We start from the raw sequence: 23,653 nt of genomic DNA, 5'->3' as shown, positions 1-23,653 counted from the left end.
TCTTATTAAAAAAAAATTCACAGGGGCTAAAACCAATATTTCTGAAACACTTTTTTATTTTTACAACACAAGCGGCGTAGCAAGCATAGTCCTTGAAGATCCATTTCCTCTTTTAAGATGGGGCTTGCCACCTGCAGTTTTCATAAATGTGTGTATTGCAGTGTGATTAATCAGGGGCACTTTCTTAGTCCTTTAAAAGGTTTGCTAATCAGTTAATCGACTGATCATAAACAGTTGATCATAACACCTAAAGATAAAAATATGTGATAGAATGTTTACATCCCACAATTTATCTGCACTGCAATTATTTCATAACAAGCAAAGTCGGATTCATCAAGACCAGGGTGTTATGGGGGAGCAGTCCATTCTGGGGTTTTGTTCCTGTGAATTTGCATAAATGTGGTTTAAGACATGCCTACTGTCTGGACAGGCAGTTATGGGTGACGGCAGAGGGAGAGCAATGCTCTGTTTATTTGTGCATGTGGGTGCACATTTAAATGCGTGCATAAGAAGAGTCAAGATGCAGCCCCACAGAGTTAAATCAGAGATTTAGCCCTGGAAAAAATACACTGTGAACCCCCACCACCACCACCACCCCCAAAAAAACATTTCTCCAAAAGAACAGTGGACAGTGATTTACCAGGGACAGGCACTAGAAAATAGAGACTATCTTTGGTAAATAGTTGTGCTATATCCCTCTCACAGATCAATCCTGTGTAGGTCTATCCACCTATTTAGGACTTATTATAAGGTAGGAGTAGGAGTCATTCTTAGGGGAATAGGCATAGGATTGCACCCTCAGAGATCTAGACTATGAGAGAGGGCTGTGAAACCTGTAAAACTCTACTGCATATGAAAACAACAGTCTTGTTCAAAGACTGATTCATTAATTGTGGCAGGGACTTCCATAGGCAGGAGTCTATTTCTGCCGGTCTGAGAACTGGACAGTGAAGTCATTGCAGATGATGTGTGCAAAAGTTCAGCCAACGCTATGACAAATAAAGGATACAGTATAAGGAGATACTGGAAACTTGATCTCCTTATGTCCAGACCATTATTATGTACCGGTATGTGTTCTTTGCAAAGAAACGCCATAAGAGGTCGCCACCATGGCCTGTTTGGACTTTCTAAAGACAGTCATTCCTCCTTCGTTTTTGTATTAAAATTTCTTTACACAGCTGCCTGAATTTTTGGACTCTCCTTTGGAGTAGCTAATGGGGTGCTCCTGCACTTCCAAACTTAACCACCATTATTAAGTGCTGCTGCACTTCCAAGCTGACCGGCTCACCACTGATCAAACCATGGAGAATTAGACTATTGATGGCCACTAGCCATGGTGGTTGTGTTCTGCCTCCACTGTTGGAAAGCAGTATGCCAGTTGCTGGGAATCACAACTGGGGAGATGCTCTGGTGCTCTGTTCCTGTTTTCTGGCTTTCCTGTGTTGTAAGAATTTTAAGTTACAGGTGGGTAGCTGTGTTGGTCTGCCATAGTCAAAACAAAATAAAAATTTCTTTCCAGTAGCACCTTAGAGACCAACTAGGTTTGTTCTTGGTATGAGCTTTCGTGTGCATGCACACTTCTGAAGAAGTGTGAAGAAGTATCTGAAGAAGTGTGCATGCACACGAAAGCTCATACCAAGAACAAACTTAGTTGGTCTCTAAGGTGCTAGTGGAAAGAAATTTTTATTTTAAGAATGTTAAGGTCTTTCATATATATAGTTAATAATAGTTATTAATGTACCAAACAAATAAGGCCACATGTCTGAAAACAGCACAGAAAGACAGGCCTCACTCCTACAAAATTACTACAAAACCCTACAAAAGTTATGGAGGGGATCCCAAGTGTTGGAGTTCGTACCACAAGGATGGGAAACATAAAGGTAAAGCAAAATAAAAAATAAAAAATTCCTTCCAGTAGCACCTTAGAGACCAACTAAGTTTGTTCTTGGTATGAGCTTTCGTGTGCATGCACACTTCTTCAGATACAGGTAAAGGTAAAGGACCCCCAACAGTTTAGTCCAGTCGCGAACGACTCTGGGGTTGCAGCACTCATCTCGCTTTACTGGCCGACGGAGCTGGCGTTTGTCTGCAGACAGTTTTTCCGGGTCATGTGGCCAGCATGACTAAGCCGCTCCTGGCGAAACCAGAGCAGCGCACAGAAATGCTGTTTACCTTCCTGTCGGACTGCTAGGTTGGCAGGAGATGGGACTGAGCAACGGGAGCTCACCCCGTCACGGGGATTCGAACCACCAACCTTCTGATCAGCAAGCCCTAGGGAACCACCCATGTCCCAATAGAAGGCAGCTTTGAACCCCAAGGGTATCTCGTGGGGCATTTGTTCTCCACCAGCTGCCAGACCCAGCCCTGTATCCCAGAATCAAGAGTCCCATGTCATGCTGTGGCCCAGTGGGGTGGGGAGAAATCCTTAGATAACAAAGAACAATTGGAGAAGAACAATACCAGATAAGAAAGTAGAAGCTTTTATTGAACAGAGAGGGAGATAGCTCTCAAAGCAGGACAGATTAACAGGTTTGCCCAAGAGTGCCTTGTCCCAGCAGCTGTTGGGTGCCTTTGGAAGTTCTACGAAAGGCTGTGGAGTAAGGCAATACGTCTGTCCAGAAGATTTCAGAAGGTACAGGGCAATTCCACAGGGAACAGCTTGAATCACACTGGTCACTGGGAACTGTCCTCTCTGGGGAGCAGAGAGAGAGAGAGAGAGAGAGAGAGAGAGAGAGAGAGAGAGAGAGAGAGAAGGACACTCATGACCAGTGGTTAGCAACTGCAGCACATCCTCTGGGTTCAGAAAGAGTGCTGTACCCTAGATGTGGTCCCAATGGCCTTTCTCAATCAACCTCCCTCCTCCTGTTAGGCAAAAGAATATAGGCAGGACCACTGAAACCTTTCCTAGCAGGGCGTTACAGGGGACTTATTTGTGCGCAGCGACCTGTCTGCTCCTTGGAGCTGGACTGTGCTCCTGCAAAGCAAAAGGGAACATGAGTTTATGGGAAGCAGTAGCAATGTTTGGAGTAAAGTGACTGGCATTTGGCAACAGAAATGTTGCCTGGAGGTGGCCCCTAGTCCGTTTGTGTGTGTGCAAGAAGACACAGCTACTAGCTGTAGAGGGAAGGCGTGGTATGGGATCCATCACACACGGTACTCCTACTCCTTTGCTCATTTGCAGAGGTTGCTTTATTCTAGAGCACCCTCCACTTTGGGAGGTGAGTGGGGAGTTGTTCATGAGTGCTTTTGTACGGAGTCCTAAAGCAGATAACTTGTAAGGCTTCTGAGAAAGCAACTGTTACCGGTAGCTATTTGCTCTTCCTATAATTGTCCTGGGGCTTTGTGCAAAGTGCTCCTTTCTTGTGCAAAGGGCCCTTTCTCCATTAGTTCCCATCACTAAAATTTTCCCCTGGTGTACTCTATGCGTGCAAAACACGAGGTCAGATGTAGCCCCATCAAGCACACCCTTTCATTTAACTAATGAGCTCCCTGGCAAGGTTTTATATGCTGATGTGTTGTGTTAGTATGACTCCTGCATTTCATCGCAAAGCAGGAAGATGTGAGGGGGCAGCTTATTTTTGCTTATCATTTAGTTCAGCAGGACTACTTTGGCATACATCCCCTTTTTTCTGCTGGCAGGATGGCAAGAGAGCATGGTCAGAGAGACGTGAAGGCTGCATGCACACAACATTTTATTATAGAATCTATGAAGATCAAGTACTTGTTTGTTAATTTCTTTTTTTAAAGAAAACTGTTTTTGTTAAAGCTTGAAAAAGAATGGCGGATTAGAATGGCGGAGAATGGCAGATTAAGTTGATGGACTATGCCGAAATGCCCCTTCATGGATCAGTGCCTTGTCGTGGCGAAGGGGCTTGAATTACTCAGGGAAGCTATGGACAGGTCAAGATGGACAGGTCATAGTGGAGAGTTTGGACCAAACGTGATCCACCTGGAGTAGGAACTGGCAAGCTGGAAGTGAGAGCTGGACCATCAAGAAGGCCGATCGCCGAAGAATTGATGCTTTTGAATTATGGTGCTGGAGGAGACTCTTGAGAGTCCCATGGACTGCAAGAAGATCAAACCTATCCATTCTCAAAGAAATCAGCCCTGAGTGCTCACTAGAAGGACAGGTCCTGAAGTTGAGGCTCCAGTACTTTGGCCACCTCATGAGAAGAGAAGACTCCCTAGAAAAGACCCTGATGTTGGGAAAGATGGAGGGCACAACGAGAAGGGGACGACAGAGGATGAGATGGTTGGACAGTGTTCTCAAAGCTACTAACATGAGTTTGGCCAAACTACGAGAGGCAGTGAAGGATAGGCGTGCCTGGCGTGCTCTGGTCCATGGGGTCACGAAGAGTCGGACACGACTGAACAACAACAACAATGCCGAAATGGCAAAAATGCCCGGAGGAATCAGAAATCAGGAAGACCAAACCTTTAATAAGGAATGGGGAAAATATATAATTTACCTTAAAAATCATGGTATACATTTAAAATTATTAGAGTGAATTGCCTGCTTGGTGTAAAGATTGTGACTGTCGCTCTTTGTTTAGGTAACGTACTAGAGAGAGTGCTGGGGAGGAGCCAGTGGCTGTGGTGCACATTGGCACCAAAGAAATGGGGAAATGTGGTTGTGAGGTCCCGAAAGCCAGATTTAGGCTGTTGGGTAGGATGCTGAAAGCTGGGACCTCCAAGGTAGTTTCCTTTTAAATGCTGCTGGTTCCAGGCATTGGGTTGGTCAGCCAGGAGCAGCTTTGTGGTCCCAATACGCGGATGAGACAGTGCTATTGGGAGGTAGGGTTTGGATTTGTTAGGCGCTAGAGAACAAGCTGGGACAAGCCGGGCCTGTAGAAAAGGGACAGGCGCCAATCAAACTGGGGTGGAACCAGATTGTAGACCCTTGGAAAGGGGGTAGAGCAGCTTTTAAACTGAGCCGGGGGTGGGAGGAACACTGGCAGGAGCTGAGGAGAATTCGGTTCAGAACAAAACTCCCCCTTCCTTGGATGAAGATGATAAAATTGAAAAATAAAATAAAATGGGGAAAATGTTAAACTAGGCACTGTGAGTGCAGGGGCACGGGATAGCAATTCAGAGAGGCCGACACAGCACAAGTTATAATAGTAAAGGTAAAGGTAAAGGTACCTCTGACCGTTAGGTCAAGTCGCGGACGACTCTGGGGTTGCGCGCTCATCTCGCGTTACTGGCCGAGGGAGCTGGCGTTTGTCCGCAAACAGCTTCCGGGTCCTGTGGCCAGCATGACTAAGCTGCTTCTGGCGAACCAGAGCAGCGCACAGAAACTCCGTTTATCTTCCCACCGGAGCGGTACCTATTTATCTACTTGCACTTTGATGTGCTTTCAAACTGCTAGGTGGGCAGGAGCAGGGACCGAAGAACAGGAGCTCACCCCGTTATGGGGATTCGAACCACCGACCTTCTGATTGGCAAGCCCTAGGGTCTGTGGTTTAGACTGCAGCGCCACCCGCGTCCCTCAAGTTAAAATAAGACTGTATAAAGCCATTATACCAGGGCTGGTGCAGCCATTAAGTGGTGTGAGGCTACCACCTCAAGCAGCAGAAGCCCCAATCAATCAATCAATCAATCAATCACCTCCACTGGTGGAGAAGCAGTGCCAGCATCAGTAATGATTTTGGGCAAGATCTTGCCAAAATCACCTGAGATATTGTGGAGCGCACCTGAGATATTGTGGAACTGTCCTGAAATCATTTCTTGACTGAAATTGGCACCGGTGCCACCACCGCTTCTCTGCTGTTGGCGGAGGCAATGTGGTGGGGTAGCACAGGTAGTGGTGGCAGCGGCTGGGCAGGGTGGCACTTCCTGTTTCACCTTGAGCAGTGAAATGGGACATGCCGCCCCTGATTGTAATTCTGTGAGGGATAAACTACAGTTCCCAGAATTCTTTGAGTGAATGAATGAGTTTCAAATGCTCTTTTATAGTATGGAGTAAAATCTGCAACAAGCTGCTATTTTTATAATGAAACCAGTTTCTCAAGAACTGGCTTTCAGGGGCAGAAAATATGCAATAGATCTCGGTATGTGTATGTACCATTTAGCAAAAGAAAAGAAAAGAAGTAGTCACTTTCCTTTCATGCTAGGATAAAATGTCATGCATACACAGCTTTTATTTTTTGAATGAATCGAGTTCCTCAGTAAGTGCTTTTCAGGAGCAAAAGTAGGCAATCAAACAAGGCTCCTTTCGGAGGAAGGGCAGGACACAAATATTACGCTAAATAAATAGTGTGTAGACTACATAGGGCAGAAAAGCAAGTACTCAGCCTTGATTGATTCCAGAATAAAACATTGTGTATACACAGTGTGTCTGTGTGAAAACTGATGTAGAGGGACCTGGCAATGGGGGTTGTATCCAATGAGGGGTGTATCTAATGAAGTTGTGGGTGGGCCTATACCAAGAATACAGTGACTACTTCCTTCTTCCTTCACCTGGGGCATGTGCAGGGAGGAAAAGGCATGGATAACCTAATCAAGAGGAGGCTTTTAGAAAACATATCAAGTGAGCACACCCACCCTTGTGCATGCCAGAAGCTAGAATCAATAGAGATTGAAAGCAGCATGTCGAGAATGAGCACAAACGATTACGTTGGAGAAAAACTATGTTTTTGTGCTATAAACCGGTGAGTGTGTACACAGCCTAGACCATGGGTAGGCAAACTAAGGCCTGGGGGCCAGATCTGGCCCAATCACCTTCTAAATCCGGCCAGTGGACGGTCCGGGTATCAGCGTGTTTATACACGAGTACAATGTGTGCTTTTATTTAAAACTAGTGCTTTAAATCCGTTAAATTAACGGGCGCAAGAACATATGTGGTGAAACATTTTAAAAAACAGACTGCTCGCCCGCCGCCACTTGTAACGGCCGCTGCCCCTTAGAAGTACGTCCATGCGAGCGCACAACCGCCGCTTCAACAGTTTTGCTCGGCCGCCCGAAGTCTCTGCGTTCCAAGTCCCAATGGCTGTCTGTGGGGCACATGCGCAGTAGCGCAATCCCACGGACACAGGGACTGGACGCAGAGACACTTGCACTTTATTAGTATAGATGCATCTCTAGGTTATTTGTGGGGCATAGGAATTAATTTTTTTTCTTCCTTTCAAAATATAGTCCTGCCCCCCACAAGGTCTGAGGGACAGCAGACCGGCTCCCTGCTGAAAAAGTTTGCTGACCCCTTGCCTAGACAATATCCGCTGCTCTTTAACATACCCCTCATGCCACACTTTCCCTATCCTTCTAACGTTGTTGTTCCATCAGTGACCAGCATGACCCACACATCACACTGACGTTGGGTCCCTAGTGGGAGGCATGTCTCCATAGACCTAAACAAATCCTAGGAAACCTAAACAAACCTAAACCTCTCCCATCATCAGCATAATTTAAGTGTACAAATATGCCCCTAAAGTACAAATAAAATTAGATGTGCAAATTTACAGTTGGATAGCAGCTTGAAAAAATGCAGTCCAAAATTCATGAGATCTCAGGAGAAAACAGAGTTCTTTTTTACACAGGCAATAGTGTGCATATATAATAGGTAGTCTACTATAGTAAATACATAGCCGTAATAGTGAAGCTGTCTCTGATCTCATAAACACCTTTGGTATTAATGGAATTCTCAGGCTCCAAGTGATATCAAGATTATGGCCTTATTTATATAGACGTTTTGATCTGTGCTTGTAAAGTTTGTTACAGGAGGCTGACCTTGTCTCTGATACTTGGCATTCCTCTCCCTTTCCTTCCCTTGCCCCCTGTGTACGTTGTGTTTAAATGTAGCATGCTACTTGCATTGATTCTTATGTCTGTGAGCTATGACAAATGTAATGAATGGAAATTCCCTTTTTCTAAGAGATTTTCACAACGATTTTTCTAAGTGACACCCACAGTTACTACTGAATTGTCTGTTGTTGTTGGGTTTTTTTTAAAAATATATATATATATATATATACCGTATTTTCTGTTTTTACTGCCATACCTCTGTTTTTATGTTGCATTTCTGTATACTGCTATAAATTTTAAAGCGTTAAGCAGTTTGGAAATGCTTTTTAATAAATAAATAAAATACCTGTAATAAATATGCATTTTATGAGATGTGTATATTGCCGATAGTTTGTGTATTCAAAAAGAAAAACATTGTCAATCGTAATAGTGGAGGAAGAAAAACGTGCACCGTTAAATTAGGGGATGGACAGATGCAATCGTCATAGATGCAATTCACTAAGCCCTGCTGTTAAACAGTCTCCATTTATTTCAATACAGCTTGCACAGCAATAGAGGAAATATTGGACAGTTGCTTGCTCCCTGTGCATATTAAGGACCACATTAAGATAAGGAATATTATAGCGAATGGTCAGTATGCTGATAGCATTACGGAGCATCTGCCAGACCATTTTTTTAAATCACAGAACTGCACAATTGCAGCGAAGATCCCTTTATGGAATGTGGGTTCAGAAACGACTTTTCCTGCATCATCAGGTGGTTGGACTAGATGACCATGGAGGTCCCTTCCAGTTCTATGAATCTATGAGATTTTTACAGGTATCTGAGAACAAGTGAGATGGTATCATTTGTAAAAATGATACTACAGTAGCATTAGGAGATAGATCTGTCGAAACTTTTAATGTCATGACAGCAGTCCCGCATTTCCAAACTGAAGTGCCCTGAATTTTCACAGGGCGGTTGAAAAAGAGGCAAGAATATTTGCTAGGAGAAGTTTGCGCACGAACCGATCACCAAAGTTCGCATTGGTAGCGCGGTGGGACGGTTTGCACATCAGAAAGTTACCTTCTTTTGCATATCTGGGAATGCCAGGTCACATAAATAACCCTGTGCTGTGCGAATCGCAGAGAGGGGAAGCCTGCCTAGAGGCCTTGCAGCCAGACCTGTAAGGGTCTGACTTCCCAACGCCTGTACCGGAGTGTATGAAAGATTATGGGATGTGCAGCGTCTGCATCATCTGAAGGAAGAATGGAGAACCCTGGCAGGCTTTGCCAGAGTATTATGGGATGTGCCATTGGCCCTATGCCCCCAGTGGTTATTATGGTCTGTGCACTTTTAGGCGGGGGTGGGGTGGGGGAAGTGGGGCACATTTGTAATAGGCACGCCAAATGTTTTCTTAGGGGGCAGCTGGAAGGAGACCCCTGGAGGGGGCATTGGGTGCTGTGAACTGTTTTAGAAGGGTTCCATTCTGTTTTGGGAGGAATAGTCTGCCGGTGATTATTATGGGTTGTGTGAAGGCAGGCGGGGGGGGGGCGGGGGCGGGAACGAGTGGAGAGAGAGAAGATGCAGTAAGTGCAAGCATTGTCGGCTGTGGCTAAGAGTTGCTGACAGTATTATGGGATGTCTTGCTGGACGAGGACTATTATGGGATGCTTGTCTGAGGAGGGGGAGGGAGGAAAGAGGTGGAAGTGGCAGATATTATGGGATGTCTCTGGTGCGGACTATTATGGGATGCCATGGGGGCTCTCATGGAATATTTCAGGGAGGAGTGCGCCTGCTATGGGATGCCAGACTTGGCAACGTGGAGTGTGTGTGATTATTATGGGATATGTCAGGGAGTGAGTGAGTGATTGTTGGTGGGGGGGGGAGAGATTGTTGTGGGTTGGCTGGAAGAGCCAGGGAAGGAGATGAGGGTAGGTAGCGACTATTATGGGATGCTCAGGGCAGGGACACAGTGCCTGTGGGAGGATAGTGGAGGGGGGGTGAGCAAGGAGAGAATGTGATTATTATGGGATACCTCGGTGGGGGGAAGGGTGGCTACTGTGGTATGTATGAGTAAGGGCGAGTATTATGGGATGTTTCCGCATGGTGAGTGTAGGGGGGGAGTGGATTACTGGACGGTGCCCCGCAAGGACTATTATGGGATGCTTTGGTGGGGGTGGGGAGGGCGATTATTATGGGATGCAGGGCTGGGCTCCGAGTTTTGTGGACAGGGTAATATTATGGGATGCCTCGGTCGAGGGGTTGCGTGTGTGTGTGTGTGTTACTGAGGTGACGGGGGTGGGACCCGTCGCCAAGGCGCCGTGTGGTGGCGGCCGTGGGGGGGGGGCGGGCAAGGGAGCGCATATTATGGGATGGAGGCGGGAGCGCTGTGGAAGGGAAGAGAGGGGAGGGGCTTGGCCGGGGCTTTTTTTTTCCCCTTTAAGAGGCGGCGCTGGAGCCGGAGCCATTTTCCCTTCAGCGGCGTCGAGAAATAAGAAGCCGGGGCGCCCGGAGTCGGGTGAGGGCGGGATAGAGGCAGAAGCCGAGAGAGGGGGCGGGCGGGTAGGTGGGTTTTTTGTGGTGGGGGGGGGGGGGGGAGAGAAGGAGGGGAAAGAACCATGGATATTGGGGTGGGGGGAAAGAGGAGGGCGAGGGGGGGGGCCGGTCAGGGACAAGGCAGGAGAGCCGCCGGGTTTCCCGGCTGCACCGCCGCCCTGCAACCCGGGCGACCCGCCGCCGCCTGAGGGAAGCGAAGCGCCCCCCTCGCCAGCCGACCCCTCTCTTTCCCCCCCTCACACAACTCCCCACAGCCTCTCCCGGTGGGTGGGTGGGGGGAAGGGGGTGGGGTGCCCTCGTCTTTCTTGGTGGGGGGGGGCTGGAGAATATTAGCCCCCCCAGACACGTGTTAGGGGGGGTGCCTTGTATGTATATAATATATGTGGGAATATTATCTCTTAAGTTTCCCCCCAACCCGTGGCAGGAGAAGGCAAGAGACCCCCCCGTCCCAAACCTCGATCTTCCTTGCCATAGGCCCCCCCCCTACCTCAACCTTCAATAACTGCTCTTCTCAGCCAGCCCCAAAATAAATGTTCTGGTTTGGGTCCTTTTCTTTTCTTTTCTTTTCTTTCCTCCCCCCCCCCCCCAGTTTAGGTCCCCCCCCCCAAATAGCTAGGAGGAGTGGGACGGGTCCGACAAGTTTCTCCGCTTCCTTCGAAGCCGCCTTTTTGTTTTACAGCCTGGTCCAAAACTTTAATTTCCTTAGCCTGTTTATGTCAGTAGCTTTTTTTTTTTTTTTAAAGTCCCAACTGCCCATCAAGGGACGCCAGGACGACCATTCTCGGCCAGAGAAGAATGAGTGGGCTTTGTAAAAAAAAAAAAAAAAGTCAGCCCCTCATTTCTTATAGCATTTCCATTGCGCGTCTTGTCATGAGTGGGCGGGTTTTTTCTTTTTCTTTTTTTGTCCATGAGCTGAAACAAACTCTCAGGGTGGTGGTGGTAGCTTTGAATTATGGTAGCTTTGACCACAGAGGCGCCACCAAGAGGCATTTCTTGACCCATGGGAGGTGGGTTGCTCCAGGCTTTTGTTTCCCACCCCCAGGTTTTGTCAGTCTGCCCAAAATACAGGTGGAACCAAACTGGGAAACCCCAAGTTGGTGGTGCCTATCAAAATCCTCATAATAATGAGAAGGTGACTCGGATTAATTTGGCATTGGCCTGAAGGCCTTCTGAGATGAGTGCTTGGACCAAGCTGCTACCTAGTTGTCTGGCCCTCCCTGCCTCTGCCACCTTTCTCCAGAGATCCAGAGGCTTTTTTGTGGCTGTTATAAAAAGGCTGCTACTTTTAAGCTTTCTTTTCCTTCTCTCTCCCTATAGCCCGTTGCTGGCCTTAGCAGTAAGGAGGCGCCGAGATAGCAGGAGCTTCTTGAGCCCTCGGATTGTCCTCCGAAACAGAGGACATGGCGTCGGGTATAGGATCCCCATCGCCATGCTCTGCGGGCAGCGACGAGGAAGAGATGGAGATCCTGCTGAACAACAGCATCCACCAGCACCAAGGTACACATATCAGCTAGCAGAAGAGTGTTGACGTCTTCGTTTTGGGGGTGCTGTGGTGGTTTTTCCTTGAACCAAGGAACAAAAACAGTTATTTCCTATTTTGCATGCTTTAGACCAGTAATGACAAGGTCACGTTCTTCTGCTCCCTTTTTACTGCTTAATCCATGTCCTTGCTTAATGGGTTTGACCAGGGGGGAAGGGGTGGCATCTTGCCCTGTGTTTCTGATAACTCTGCTACATAGACATGATGGGAGAACTTGATAGTTTGGATCGGAGGCTGAGGGAAATTTAAAAAATGGTTCTGAACTTCTTTTCACTGGGGCTGCAAGATTAATCATTGACTGCTGTTGCTGCTAATGTTTTAGATGTCTCATTTGGTTGCCTCTTTCCCTTGCCTCCTCCTCCTGCTTGGAGAGGGCTTCCTGTAGATCCCGCTCAATCATTCTGAATACTCTGAATACGTAGCTTGTCATGCTAGCTTTGCTTTTGAATGAACATGAATGGTGGCTGCGAAAAGACGGGGCTCAGGGGAAAGTTCTGTTTACTAGGAACTTCTGTGTTTGTGATAGAAAGTATCTTATTCCTGGTTATTGCGTCCCTTTTCCTAAAGGTGTGATGGAGTTCATTGCGGGGAGGGCTTGTGGGGGAGGGGCAACCTTTCAAGTGGATTGACTGAAGTGAGGGTGGGTGACAGCTTCTTATCCAATGCACATTTCAAGCTGCTTTTAAGGGAAATACAAAGTGGAAGGCTTTATTTCTCTTACCCACTTGAGAGCTCAACTATGTCTTGTGTCCAAAATGATCTGTGCCCTGGGCTGTTGCATGACCCACTTTCCTCCCTAGCCACACCCTGTGGAGCTTACTTCACAGCTGCTCACCTTAGTCCTGCATTTTGGGTTGAATGTGGCCTGTCCCATGTGGCGGGGACATGGGAGCAATGCATTTTGTTGTGTATCTTTTTGCCTTGGTACCTTTCAGAAGAATTGTAGTTGAGCTCAGTGGCCACCTATTGATTTGCGTTTAGTGCAAGAATATCCCTAGGAACAGGGTGAAAGTCTCCTGGCCTCTGAAGTGCGTTTAGCGCTTGGCCCAGCTGGGAGCTGCATCACCTTGCAACCTCAAGCTTGTTGGCTGTTTCTTTCTCCCTAAGTTCAGGGGGGCAGACATGGATTGTGTGTTTTTGAGCTCACAGGCCAAAGAGGGAGTCAGCTCTCTTTTACCATTGCTGGATGCTAGAAGGCCTAGAGAAGAGGTGCAGATGATGCTTGAGGAGCTGAGCCTGCCTGAAGTGCACGGGGAGGGAGAAACATGGGAAAGTCTTGCTGGAGGAAAATACCTCTGGCACAGGATACATTTGCTGGTTTGGGAAAGCAGGGCTCCACCCTGTGCCGTTTCCCCTCAGCTCCTTTTCCTTTGGTTGCAGCAACTGCTGTGACCTGTAGCTTCCCCCATCCTGCCCAGTGCCTGTGGTTAGGAGGCCATTTTCCCTTGGAGGGAGAGCTTGTGACTCTGGCTGCGTGTAATGGGCGGGGGTGGCTGCTGAGGGGGGAGGGGAGGGAGAATGGCTGGTTACTGTGGATCTTGTCACAAAGGAAGCTGCCGGCTGGCTGTGCCCCTCTGGGCTGTTGGGGGTTGGAGAACAGATGGGAGTGTGGTCTGTCGGGTTAAGGAGTGACATGTTTCTGTGTGTGTGTGTGTGTGTGTGTACGCTCGTGCTTGTGCATGCATGCGCGTGCACCCACATGAGGGGAAGAGCTTGCATTTGCATAGCGAGGAGGTGAGTTGTGAGAGGGCTGGCACCTGAGTTAGCACCTGGTGATTGTTAGTACTCAGAACCTCCATTTCAGTCTAGGTAGGATGGGAGAGTTGAAGCAGCGTCCTGTTGAGTTTGCTGTTAGCTATGAAGGTTTCTTCAGGGGGATTTTGAGGAAAGTGGGAGAGAATGTTTGTTGTGCCCTGATTATTATCTAGTAGGTGTATCTTCAGAAGTTCTTGCTTGCAGACTCATATTTTTCATTTGAAATAACATGGTAAGGGGTGAAGTGGGCAGTGCTTTGCTATTCAGTTGCATTAAAAGCCAGTACTGTTCCTAGTCTGTATTTTGCTCTGGTGCTGGACTAAACAAATGTCTTCCATATGAAATAACTTCACTAAGCAAGAGGTAGAGGAAGATGCATTGAAGACACTTAGTTGATATGTCTGTAGTCAGCCCCCCACCCTTTGTTGGTGCAGGGCTCCTTTGCGGATCCTGGAAGAATCTTGAGGCAGGTGGCACCTTCCTCATTCACTAGTTGAGACCTAAAATGGGTTGAATGCCCCTGGGCAAAGGACCCCTTCCCTCTCTATGAGTTGCATTAGGTTTGTGAGGATACGGGAGGAAGCTTGTATAGGACTAGTACTCCAGTCTGCAGTTACTTCAATGCAATAACAGGAGGTTGAACACTGGAATCACACCCATGGGAAAGACAATGGGGCGCAGTGAAAGGTAGTTAAGAAATGGACCCAGTTCAAAAAAAAATAATGGTGAGAAGTGACCCTATTTGCTTATGGTCTAACTTGGGTGTGTGGCAAAGCAACAATGGACCAAGTACAAGTGGGGTGTAGTCTGTGGCAATGGGATTGTGAAGGAACACCTAGGCATTGGAAAATGATTAGTTACCCCTGTTGCCTTCATAATTTCCCTCAGAGCCAGAAGAAGAGCCAGAGGAAGAGCTGTTATCAGAGGCAGAACTGCCAAAAATCAAGAAGAAGAAGAAACCCAAGAAGCTGAAGGAACCTAAAGTGCCCAAGCTTAGTAAGCGCCAGAAAAAAGAGGTAAGAAACAGAGTAGGACTTGTGGCTGAGAGGGGGGGATGAGGGAGAGAAAAGCAGCTTAATGTACAGATGGGTCTGTGTAACAAAACGGATCTACTGGTAAGTTAAGGGATTTTCAGAAACCCACGGTGTTTTATGAGTTAATGGGCACCCCAGTTTGAGTGGCAGATATCCCTTGGGAGGCGGGACATTCCGCTCTTTAAAAGGAGGGAGCAGCGGTTAGAGAGGGAGTGGTGACTGGAAGAAGGAGGGCGTGGGGCCAGGATACTGGTGGGTAGGTTAGGATAGGTTAGGATACGTTGAAGATGTGTATATGATGCTGAAAGAAAGAGTTTACACTGTTATGAAACTAAGCTTATAAACCATTACTGAAACCGTTATGTTCTGAAAGAAATGAAGACTTCTTATTGTTGAGCTAAGAAAATATCGTCGTTCATTTGGTCCTGCGAGCTATGTATGCTCATGAGGAAGTGAACTCATGGAAAGGACAAAACTGACCTGCAGGGTGATAGTTTGTGTCTTGGAGTTCCCTCAGGAGGGGCTAGCGGGCGGAAACCCTGGTATTGCCACAGAGTTGCTAAGAGGGCTTAGCTAACTGATATAGTGAGGGATCTAATGAAAGAGACCCCGAACTGTAGGAAAAGAAGAGTTTAACCCCTGAAGCCCAGAGCAGAGGACATAACCGGCCACGGCCGCTGGACAGGAAAACTCCCATTACTAAGAGATTCCCATATTATTAATAAAAGGGAATTGACATAACAGACGGACCTCAGAGGGACAGGTGGGGTGCATTGTAATTTGACCCAGAACACCTGATGAGAAATTCACTTAGTAACAAGGGGAGAGTGTGAAGTGGAGGTACGACGCATTATCTGCATGTTGATTACATTACAGTGTTTCTTCCTTTTGGAAAGAGCCTTTTTTTTGGGTGCTGATTTATGTGCTTTAATTCTCCCCTCCCCCTCCACCCCAGCTTGGAGACAGTTCTGGTGAAGGAAATGAATTTGTGGAGGAGGAGGAGGAGGTGCTGCTGCGCTCCGACAGTGAGGGAAGTGACTACACCCCTGGGAAGAAGAAGAAGAAGAAACTTGGGGCTAAGAAGGAAAAGAAGAGCAAAGCCAAGCGCAAGGAAGAGGAAGAAGAAGAGGATGAAGATGATGACTCCAAGGTGAGAAGATCCAGAATGTCCCATTAAATCACATGAACACGTGATGCCACTGCTCCTATAGTGGTTACCCTTGCTTATCTTACTTGTTTTGTACTTTAGGTTTGGGAGGGAAGGGCGAGCACAACACAAGGTGCTGCTAAAAGAGGGTGATGTTTTCCTTCTTGGGGGTCTAAGGGAATGCCCTGTCCTGCTTTTGTAGGGTAGGTGTGTGTGTCTTGGGTTCTTCTTCCTTTTGGCCCAGCTTCTAGATCCTGCCTTTTGGCCCATTTCCTTCTGATCCTGCCTTTCTTTGAAAAGCTTCCTGCACATGGCAGGAAAGTGTCTCCTTGTTGAAACTAATATCTTTTTAACTAGCAACTTTTCCCTGTCACTTTCTCCAGGAACCTAAGTCTTCTGCCCAGCTTCTAGAGGACTGGGGCATGGAGGATATTGATCATGTTTTCACAGAGGAGGATTATCGCACTCTTACCAATTACAAGGCTTTTAGCCAATTTGTCAGGTGCGTCGTTCAGTCTTTTCATATCTTGGGAATGCAGGTCAAGAAAGACTTAATAATCTAGCCGATGATGTGATATTGAAGTGTATTATCTGTAAGTCTCTGGTTTAGTTCTTTGTTGAATGACAAAGAGGTGTGCTACTTTTTCTGTGCCTTGACACCTCACCTAAAGCAGGGGATAATACTACTTGGCTTACAAGGCAGTTGTAAGAATTATTGAGATAATTTATGTGAATTTCCATGAATGTTTTTATATAGAAAATGCTATATAAATTATCACAATGTTCCAAGCTTGGGCACTTGGTGCTACAGATTTGTTGGATTACTGTAGGAAATGAGTTAGGCTGCAATCCTAACCCTCATTGGATTCAATATGGCTTACTTCTGAATAGGCATGTTTAGATTTGCACATTAACTATTACCTATAGAAGGATGGAAGACAAAAATGGAGAGCGTAAGTAATTGGTCTCAAAATTCTTCAGTTTGTGGCAGAGTTGGGACTTAGGAACATACCTAGCTTTTCTAGGAATACTAGAAAAAGTTCTTCTCCCATGTGTTGGCTTCAGGGGCAATGGGAGGGGCTAACAGTCTTAAGAATAGGTTGTAAAGTTTGAGCTTCCCAAAGTCCAGACCATCCAGCAATGCTCTTTTTTTCTTCTCCCCCCCCCCCCCGTAGGCCACTTATTGCTGCTAAGAATCCCAAAATTGCTGTCTCAAAAATGATGATGGTGCTTGGGGCCAAGTGGAGAGAGTTTAGCACAAACAACCCCTTTAAAGGGAGCTCTGGGGCATCTGTGGCAGCTGCGGCAGCTGCTGCTGTGGCTGTGGTGGAGAGCATGGTGGCTAATGTGGATACAGTTGTTCCTCAGCCCCCAGTTGAAGTCCCACTTCGGAAGGCTAAGACCAAGGAAGGCAAAGGTGAGGTGATCATATGGGGACTGTTGTGATGATGAGTGGGGGGGGGGGAAGGTAGGGGTTCGTAAACTCTGTACCTTCTTCTAGCAACTTTGATCAACTGTACTGCAGGGCACCCATTAAGTCACTTCTGGAAGTCACTTCTCATAAGATTTTACATTTCCCTTTAAAGTACAGCTCAGCTGGGATCTAGGTACCACTTTATAACGCTGTGATGATGGTCTGTTTTCTAGGTCCCAATGCCCGAAAAAAACCCAAGGCTAGTCCTCGTGTTCCTGAGATCAAAAAACCCAAAACCAAGAAGGTGGCACCCTTGAAAATCAAGCTGGGAGGATTTGGCTCCAAGCGTAAAAGATCATCTGTGAGTTTTTCTTTTTCTGGTAAGAGGGTGGGAATTTTCTCCTGGCCACATTGTCTCTTGCAGGATGGGTGTGTGGGTTTGTGTGGGGGCAGCCTCAATAGCACTGGGTCAGAAAGTCAGTTTTCATATTCCTTTACAGTATTTATTTATTTGTGTACCTCCAGAGTGAGGATGATGACCTGGATGTTGAGTCAGACTTTGATGATGCAAGCATCAACAGCTACTCTGTGTCAGATGGCTCTACCAGTCGCAGCAGCCGCAGCCGCAAGAAACTAAGAGCAGGAAAGAGGAAAAAGAAAGGTACTGAGCTCTGCTTGGCTCATACGGGAGCTGTGTGGAAAGTGTGTGCTCAGGGGCAGGGATTTCATGATTGCAAGTGTCTGGCGTGTGGTTGGGGACCATTGGTATAAAATATTTGCTATTGTGTACCTAGGGAAGAAGTCAAACTCTGCAGACATAAAAGATTGAGGGATTTTCAACGGGACAAGACACTCTGTGAGAAAAACTTAGTTTGTGTTACGTCTTTTTACCCATAGCCATTTTCCTGCTCTGACCCTTGGGATACAATAGTGATATCCAGGCTGTGCTCTCTAAATAATAAATCTTTGTTATCTAGATACTGATCTGTGGCATGAGGTTGGAGTATCCTCCTTGTTGCTTGAACCTGCTGCTTGCTTAATTGTTTAAAAGCTTTCTCCACTACCTTGCTCTGCTAGGAGAAGAGGATTCTGCTGCAACCGTTGATGGCTACGAAACGGACCACCAGGACTACTGTGAGGTGTGCCAACAGGGGGGAGAGATCATCCTGTGTGACACTTGCCCTCGTGCCTATCACATGGTTTGTCTGGATCCAGATATGGAGAAAGCGCCAGAGGGCAAGTGGAGTTGCCCGCACTGTGTGAGTTTTGGGTTCTATGATGCAGCTAGAGGCTTGGGAATGCAGGGTTAGGAAGACAGCTTGAGGGACTTCAAGCATCTTGGTCTAACGGATTCCCTGTCCTGTAGGAGAAAGAGGGTATCCAATGGGAGGCTAAAGAAGATAATTCTGAGGGTGAAGAGACCATGGAGGATGCTGTGGGAGATGCAGAGGAGGAGGATGATCACCACATGGAGTTCTGCCGTGTCTGCAAAGATGGAGGAGAGCTGCTCTGCTGCGATGCCTGTCCTTCTTCTTACCACATCCACTGTTTGAATCCACCTTTGCCAGAGATTCCGAACGGAGAATGGCTTTGCCCGCGTTGTACTGTGAGTTCATGTGCTCTTCCACAAATGGGAAATACAAGCTGAGTTTGTGGGAGTCCCCTGAGTGAGATAGCATTTGAATCAAGATGACTCACACTGAAATCCTGCTCTGAAAAGCATTTGAGTACATTTTTTTATCCTCTCCAGGCAGATTAATTGTTTTGTGGTTAAAAAGTGAGCTAGCACTATGCTCATCTGCTGCAATAGGAATCAGTTTTTGCCAAGTAATTAAAAAAAACAACAGTTAGGTCCTTGTGTTTAAAGGGTGGGGGTATAGATTAGCATCTTGTGATAGGTCCAGGGTCTGGGTTCAATGGTTGACCCATAAATATTAGAAACCAGTAAGCTTGTCATACTCCCGCTATAAATTATGAGGGTCTCTCTCTTACAGAATCATAGAATTGTAGAGTTCAGTACCAGCAAAACACTACCTTCAGCATTGCCTCCTGAACTCTGGCAAAAATGTTCTTTATAGGAAGCTTCACGTGTCTTTTAGCCCAGGCATCTTCATCTGTTATGTCTAGGTTGTAATCCCAAGCGTGGTGCAATCCACCTGCATTTCCCATCTTGCAGCCAGAAAAGAAGTGGAACCTTTGTAGTTCAGTTGGTAGAACAGGAGACTCTTATTGTCATGGTCATGGGGTCAAGCCCCGTGTTGGGCAAAATATTACTGCATTGCAGGGGGTTGGACTAGATTACGCTTGTGGACCCTTACAACTCTTATGATTCTAAGTATGAAGCAGATTGAATACAATGCTGTTCAAAAGCTGTGGTGGGGACTGATTTCTAATCCCATGGTCCATCTTCTCCAGTGTCCATCTCTGAAGGGTAAGGTGCAGAAGATCTTGACTTGGAAGTGGGGACAGCCCCCACCAGCCACACCGGTGCCACGACCGGCTGATGCAGACCCAAATGCACCTTCTCCGAAGCCCCTGGAGGGAAGACCTGAGCGACAGTTCTTTGTCAAGTGGCAGGGCATGTCCTACTGGCATTGTTCTTGGGTGTCTGAACTACAGGTAAGCAAAATACATTTTTACCAGAAACAGAGCAAAGAAATTGGCTAACCCCATGTCAGGATGTTGTGTAACTGCATCTGTTTGTACCTCAGCTGGAGCTGCATTGCCAGGTACTGTTTCGCAATTACCAGCGTAAAAATGATATGGATGAACCTCCTGCAGGAGATTTTATGGGAGAAGAAGAAAAGAGCCGTAAACGTAAGAACAAGGACCCAAAGTTTGCAGAGATGGAGGAGCGTTTTTACCGTTATGGGATCAAGCCAGAATGGATGATGATCCATCGGATTCTCAACCACAGGTGAGGAAAGAGGTTGAGATTGCCTCGGTCTCTGAAACATGAATGGTTGAACATTCCTGAGTTGAAAGTGACCCTAAAAGGTCCTGAAACACTCAAAAAGGAGAAATTCCATTCCATTTGTCTCTAGCCAAATGAATGTAAAGACACACCTTACCTTATATATTGTCTTTGCACACTCACACAAACATGTAAAGAATAATATAATATCAGCAACACCAACCAAGATAAAATCAGTAAGAACCAAGAAATCCAAACACACAATTCAGCCTCCTTTTCTGTGCCTCCTCTGGTTCCCTTCATTAACTATATTTTTTGGGGAAAACAGGAACAATATAAGCAGTTTTCATCCTTTACTACTTTACATAGATTGTGATATTCATTTAATCTCTCTTTCCTTTAGCATTGATAAGAAGGGGAATGTTCACTACCTTATCAAATGGAGGGATCTACCATATGACCAGGCTTCTTGGGAGAATGAGGAGGCAGAGGTACAGGATTATGATATCTACAAAGCGGCATACTGGAACCACAGGTGAGCATAGATTTCATTCTTTGATAAATGGGTCAGAGCTTTCTCTCTGAAAGGAGAAGGATACTCTACTCAGCCCTGGGGTGCTTCCTTTGGAAGAGTTTCTTCTTCTTTCCATCTGCTGTGTTGGATGTGCAGAGTCTATACAACCTGTGTGCCTCTTTTCTTGCACAGGGAATTGATGAGGGGTGAAGAAGGAAGACCTGGAAAAAAGATAAAGAAAGTGAAGTTGCGAAAATTAGAGAGGCCCCCAGAAACACCAACAGTGGATGTGAGTTAATGGCTTTGAGGGGTGTGGGAGGGAGACCCAAGAAGGGGAAAGGACATGGTGGTCCTGCAGTTTGTATGTTCAAGGTCGGAGACAGTATGTTCTGTAGCTGGAGCAAAAACTATGTATCTATAATGCTTTTGATCACCAAAGCAATCCTTTGTAATTTTTATGTGTTCTGTGGAATCTTGGTCCTGGACCAGTTTTGATGGTGTTAAGTTGCAGAAGCATAGGAGCCAACTGCTAGGGAATGAGGTCTCTTTGCCCCTCCCCGAAAACAATATTTGAGCCCCCCTCCCAAGCTGATGGGCAATGCCATTCAAATGGAGAGTAGCTCAGGCCAAAGACAGTGAGGTTGAGCAGTTTGCCTTTTTTGCCATGGGTGGAAGTGAGATAAATGCAGACACACAATCTAGTTCACCAACCTTCTGTGAAGAGGAATATACTGCTGTACAAAGATAAAGTAATATTCACCAGAGCAAAGGATCTTGTCTACTGAGCTACCATCTTCTGCTGCTACTAAAATTTTTGTGTAGTATCAGAAGTCCACTAGGTGCTATACTAGGGTCTCCATACTCCAAAGAGCAAAAACCTGAACACTCACATACCACCATTGCACATCTCCATCAGGTTCACAGAGAGAGAGACTGGATGGAAGGGAGGGAGAGAAGGTGCAATGTTGGAGGGCACTGGGGAGGGAGGCAGCTGGCGTTAGCCAGCCCCATGCTGAGAAAGAAATTTTGCCAAGTTCTGAAAATTCCTCCTGGGCACCCATTTTCAGGAGTGGGATCCTGGATATGTCTGGGGAAACCATGACGTATGACAGGCCTATGCTGTACAGAACTCAAACCATTCCTGCCTGAGGAAATTATTCTTGACTTTTCAAAGGAAGCGACAAGCTTCCTTTTTGCACTGTGTTCCTCCCTTAGTTCTTGCTTGCTTTGCCTATATCCTGTTCTTCCCAAACAATTTTCACTAGTAGAGGTTTGAGTAAAATATAGGTTACCTTTGATGTGGTCTTAATATGCTTTGTACCTCCGCATGAAACGGTATGCATGTATAGGTGAAACTTGAAAAATTAAATATTGTGGAAAGTTTCATTTCTTTCAGTAATTCAACTTAAAAGGTGAAACTAATTTATGAGAGACTCATGACATGCAAAGCGAGATATGTCAAGCCTTTATTTGTCATAATTGTGATGATTATGGTGTACAGCTGATGAGAACCCCAAATTAACAATTTCAACTTTGGGGTTTTCATCAGCTGTACGCCATAATCATCACAATTATAAAAAATAAAGGCTTGACATATCTCACTTTGCATGTCATGAGTCTATCTCATATATTAAACTCCAGTAGCTAATGAAAACAATTGCTTACATAAATGGACTTTTCCACAATATTCTAATTTTTCAAGTTTCACCTGTATGAGGTACATAGCTTAAAAGCTGCAGAAAGCTGGTGTGCTAATGGCCTGTTTTAATGTTTATACATACATTGAGCACGTAGAACCCTGCTTGGATAAGGTGTTGTTTTTTAAAAAAATTAAACATGTGCCATGCAGTCAGTTTAAAACTTAGTGTTGAGCCCTGAACTGAGATAATACATGTTATCCAATTGGGCAAGACTCAGCTTTCTTTAATAGCAGCAGTAGCAGAAACTGAAAATTTTCAATTGCTTTTCTCCATCTCTGCAGCCAACAGTGAAGTATGATAGACAGCCTGATTACTTGGATGTGACTGGAGGAACCCTGCATCCTTATCAGCTTGAGGGTCTGAACTGGCTGCGTTTCTCTTGGGCTCAGGGCACAGACACCATTCTGGCAGATGAAATGGGTCTGGGAAAGACTGTCCAGACAGCTGTGTTTCTGTATTCTCTTTACAAAGAGGTGAGGTTCCAGAAGACCTTGACATGCGCACATATATATCTTTATTCCGGAAGTCTGTTTCCTGCTGTCTTAACATCAGATTTATCTGATTATAGGGACACTCTAAAGGACCTTTCTTGGTGAGCGCTCCATTGTCCACCATCATCAACTGGGAGAGAGAATTTGAGATGTGGGCCCCAGACATGTATGTGGTGACTTACGTGGGGGACAAAGACAGCCGGGCCATTATCCGTGAAAATGAATTTTCCTTTGAAGATAATGCTATTCGTGGGGGAAAGAAGGCCTTCAAGATGAAGGTATTACAGCAAACTAATTGGAGTTAGTGCCTCTCTTGAGAACTTTGTAATGTTGCAAGTTCCTGAGTGAAGCATTGAATGCCAAGTAATCTCAAATGATGGATAGCTGGGTTTTTGTGAGTGTGGTTCTGGCCTGTGGCTATACCTTTCCTGCTATTCGTTTCCCTAATGTGTGACTTCTGATCCTTGCAGAAAGAGGCATCTGTGAAATTCCATGTATTGCTCACTTCTTATGAGTTGATCACTATTGATATGGCCATTCTAGGCTCCATTGACTGGGCCTGCCTTGTAGTGGATGAAGCACACAGACTGAAGAATAACCAGTCAAAGGTAGGGAGAAATTTATCTTGGATCTGTAAACTCTTTATTCCTTGTCCCATGTTTTAGGACTCTTAGAGGGGCTTGCCATTGCCAAGATTAGACACTGCTCTCTTTCTAAACTCAATGTTAACAAGCTTTTCAGAAGACTTGTCACAAGCAGCATTTTTACACTGTGTGTATATATGTGTGTGCACACCCATGTATGAGAAAGCTATTAACCCTCAAGAACGGCTTTTGTGTTTGCTGTGCAGCTCCTCCTAATTTTGT

The 23,653-nt window shown here is 46.1% G+C and overlaps 1 protein-coding gene across 4 annotated transcripts in view; it reads left to right on the top strand.

Annotated features, from left to right (window-relative positions):
- The first annotated feature begins 10,118 nt into the window (after window positions 1-10,118).
- CHD4 (chromodomain helicase DNA binding protein 4) overlaps window positions 10,119-23,653 on the top strand; it is a 28,310-nt gene continuing 14,775 nt past the window's right edge. For 3 of the 4 annotated variants that reach the window (XM_033173177.1, XM_033173178.1, XM_033173176.1), the window contains exons 1-17: window positions 10,119-10,240; window positions 11,596-11,775; window positions 14,462-14,589; window positions 15,563-15,757; window positions 16,138-16,256; window positions 16,930-17,171; window positions 17,402-17,529; window positions 17,694-17,829; window positions 18,246-18,427; window positions 18,535-18,774; window positions 19,584-19,787; window positions 19,880-20,085; window positions 20,486-20,617; window positions 20,789-20,885; window positions 22,578-22,769; window positions 22,865-23,065; window positions 23,258-23,395. In XM_033173177.1, the coding sequence (XP_033029068.1) occupies window positions 11,679-11,775; window positions 14,462-14,589; window positions 15,563-15,757; window positions 16,138-16,256; window positions 16,930-17,171; window positions 17,402-17,529; window positions 17,694-17,829; window positions 18,246-18,427; window positions 18,535-18,774; window positions 19,584-19,787; window positions 19,880-20,085; window positions 20,486-20,617; window positions 20,789-20,885; window positions 22,578-22,769; window positions 22,865-23,065; window positions 23,258-23,395 (2,637 nt within the window). In that variant the 5' untranslated portion in view covers window positions 10,119-10,240; window positions 11,596-11,678. The remainder of the gene's footprint in view (window positions 10,241-11,595; window positions 11,776-14,461; window positions 14,590-15,562; window positions 15,758-16,137; window positions 16,257-16,929; window positions 17,172-17,401; window positions 17,530-17,693; window positions 17,830-18,245; window positions 18,428-18,534; window positions 18,775-19,583; window positions 19,788-19,879; window positions 20,086-20,485; window positions 20,618-20,788; window positions 20,886-22,577; window positions 22,770-22,864; window positions 23,066-23,257; window positions 23,396-23,653) is intronic. The other variant, XM_033173179.1, reaches the window with a different exon arrangement.

The sequence above is a fragment of the Lacerta agilis genome, chromosome 16 (genome assembly GCF_009819535.1).
Source record: "Lacerta agilis isolate rLacAgi1 chromosome 16, rLacAgi1.pri, whole genome shotgun sequence".
Taxonomy (NCBI): Eukaryota; Metazoa; Chordata; class Lepidosauria; order Squamata; family Lacertidae; genus Lacerta; species Lacerta agilis.
This window is presented reverse-complemented; position numbering and strand designations above follow the sequence as displayed.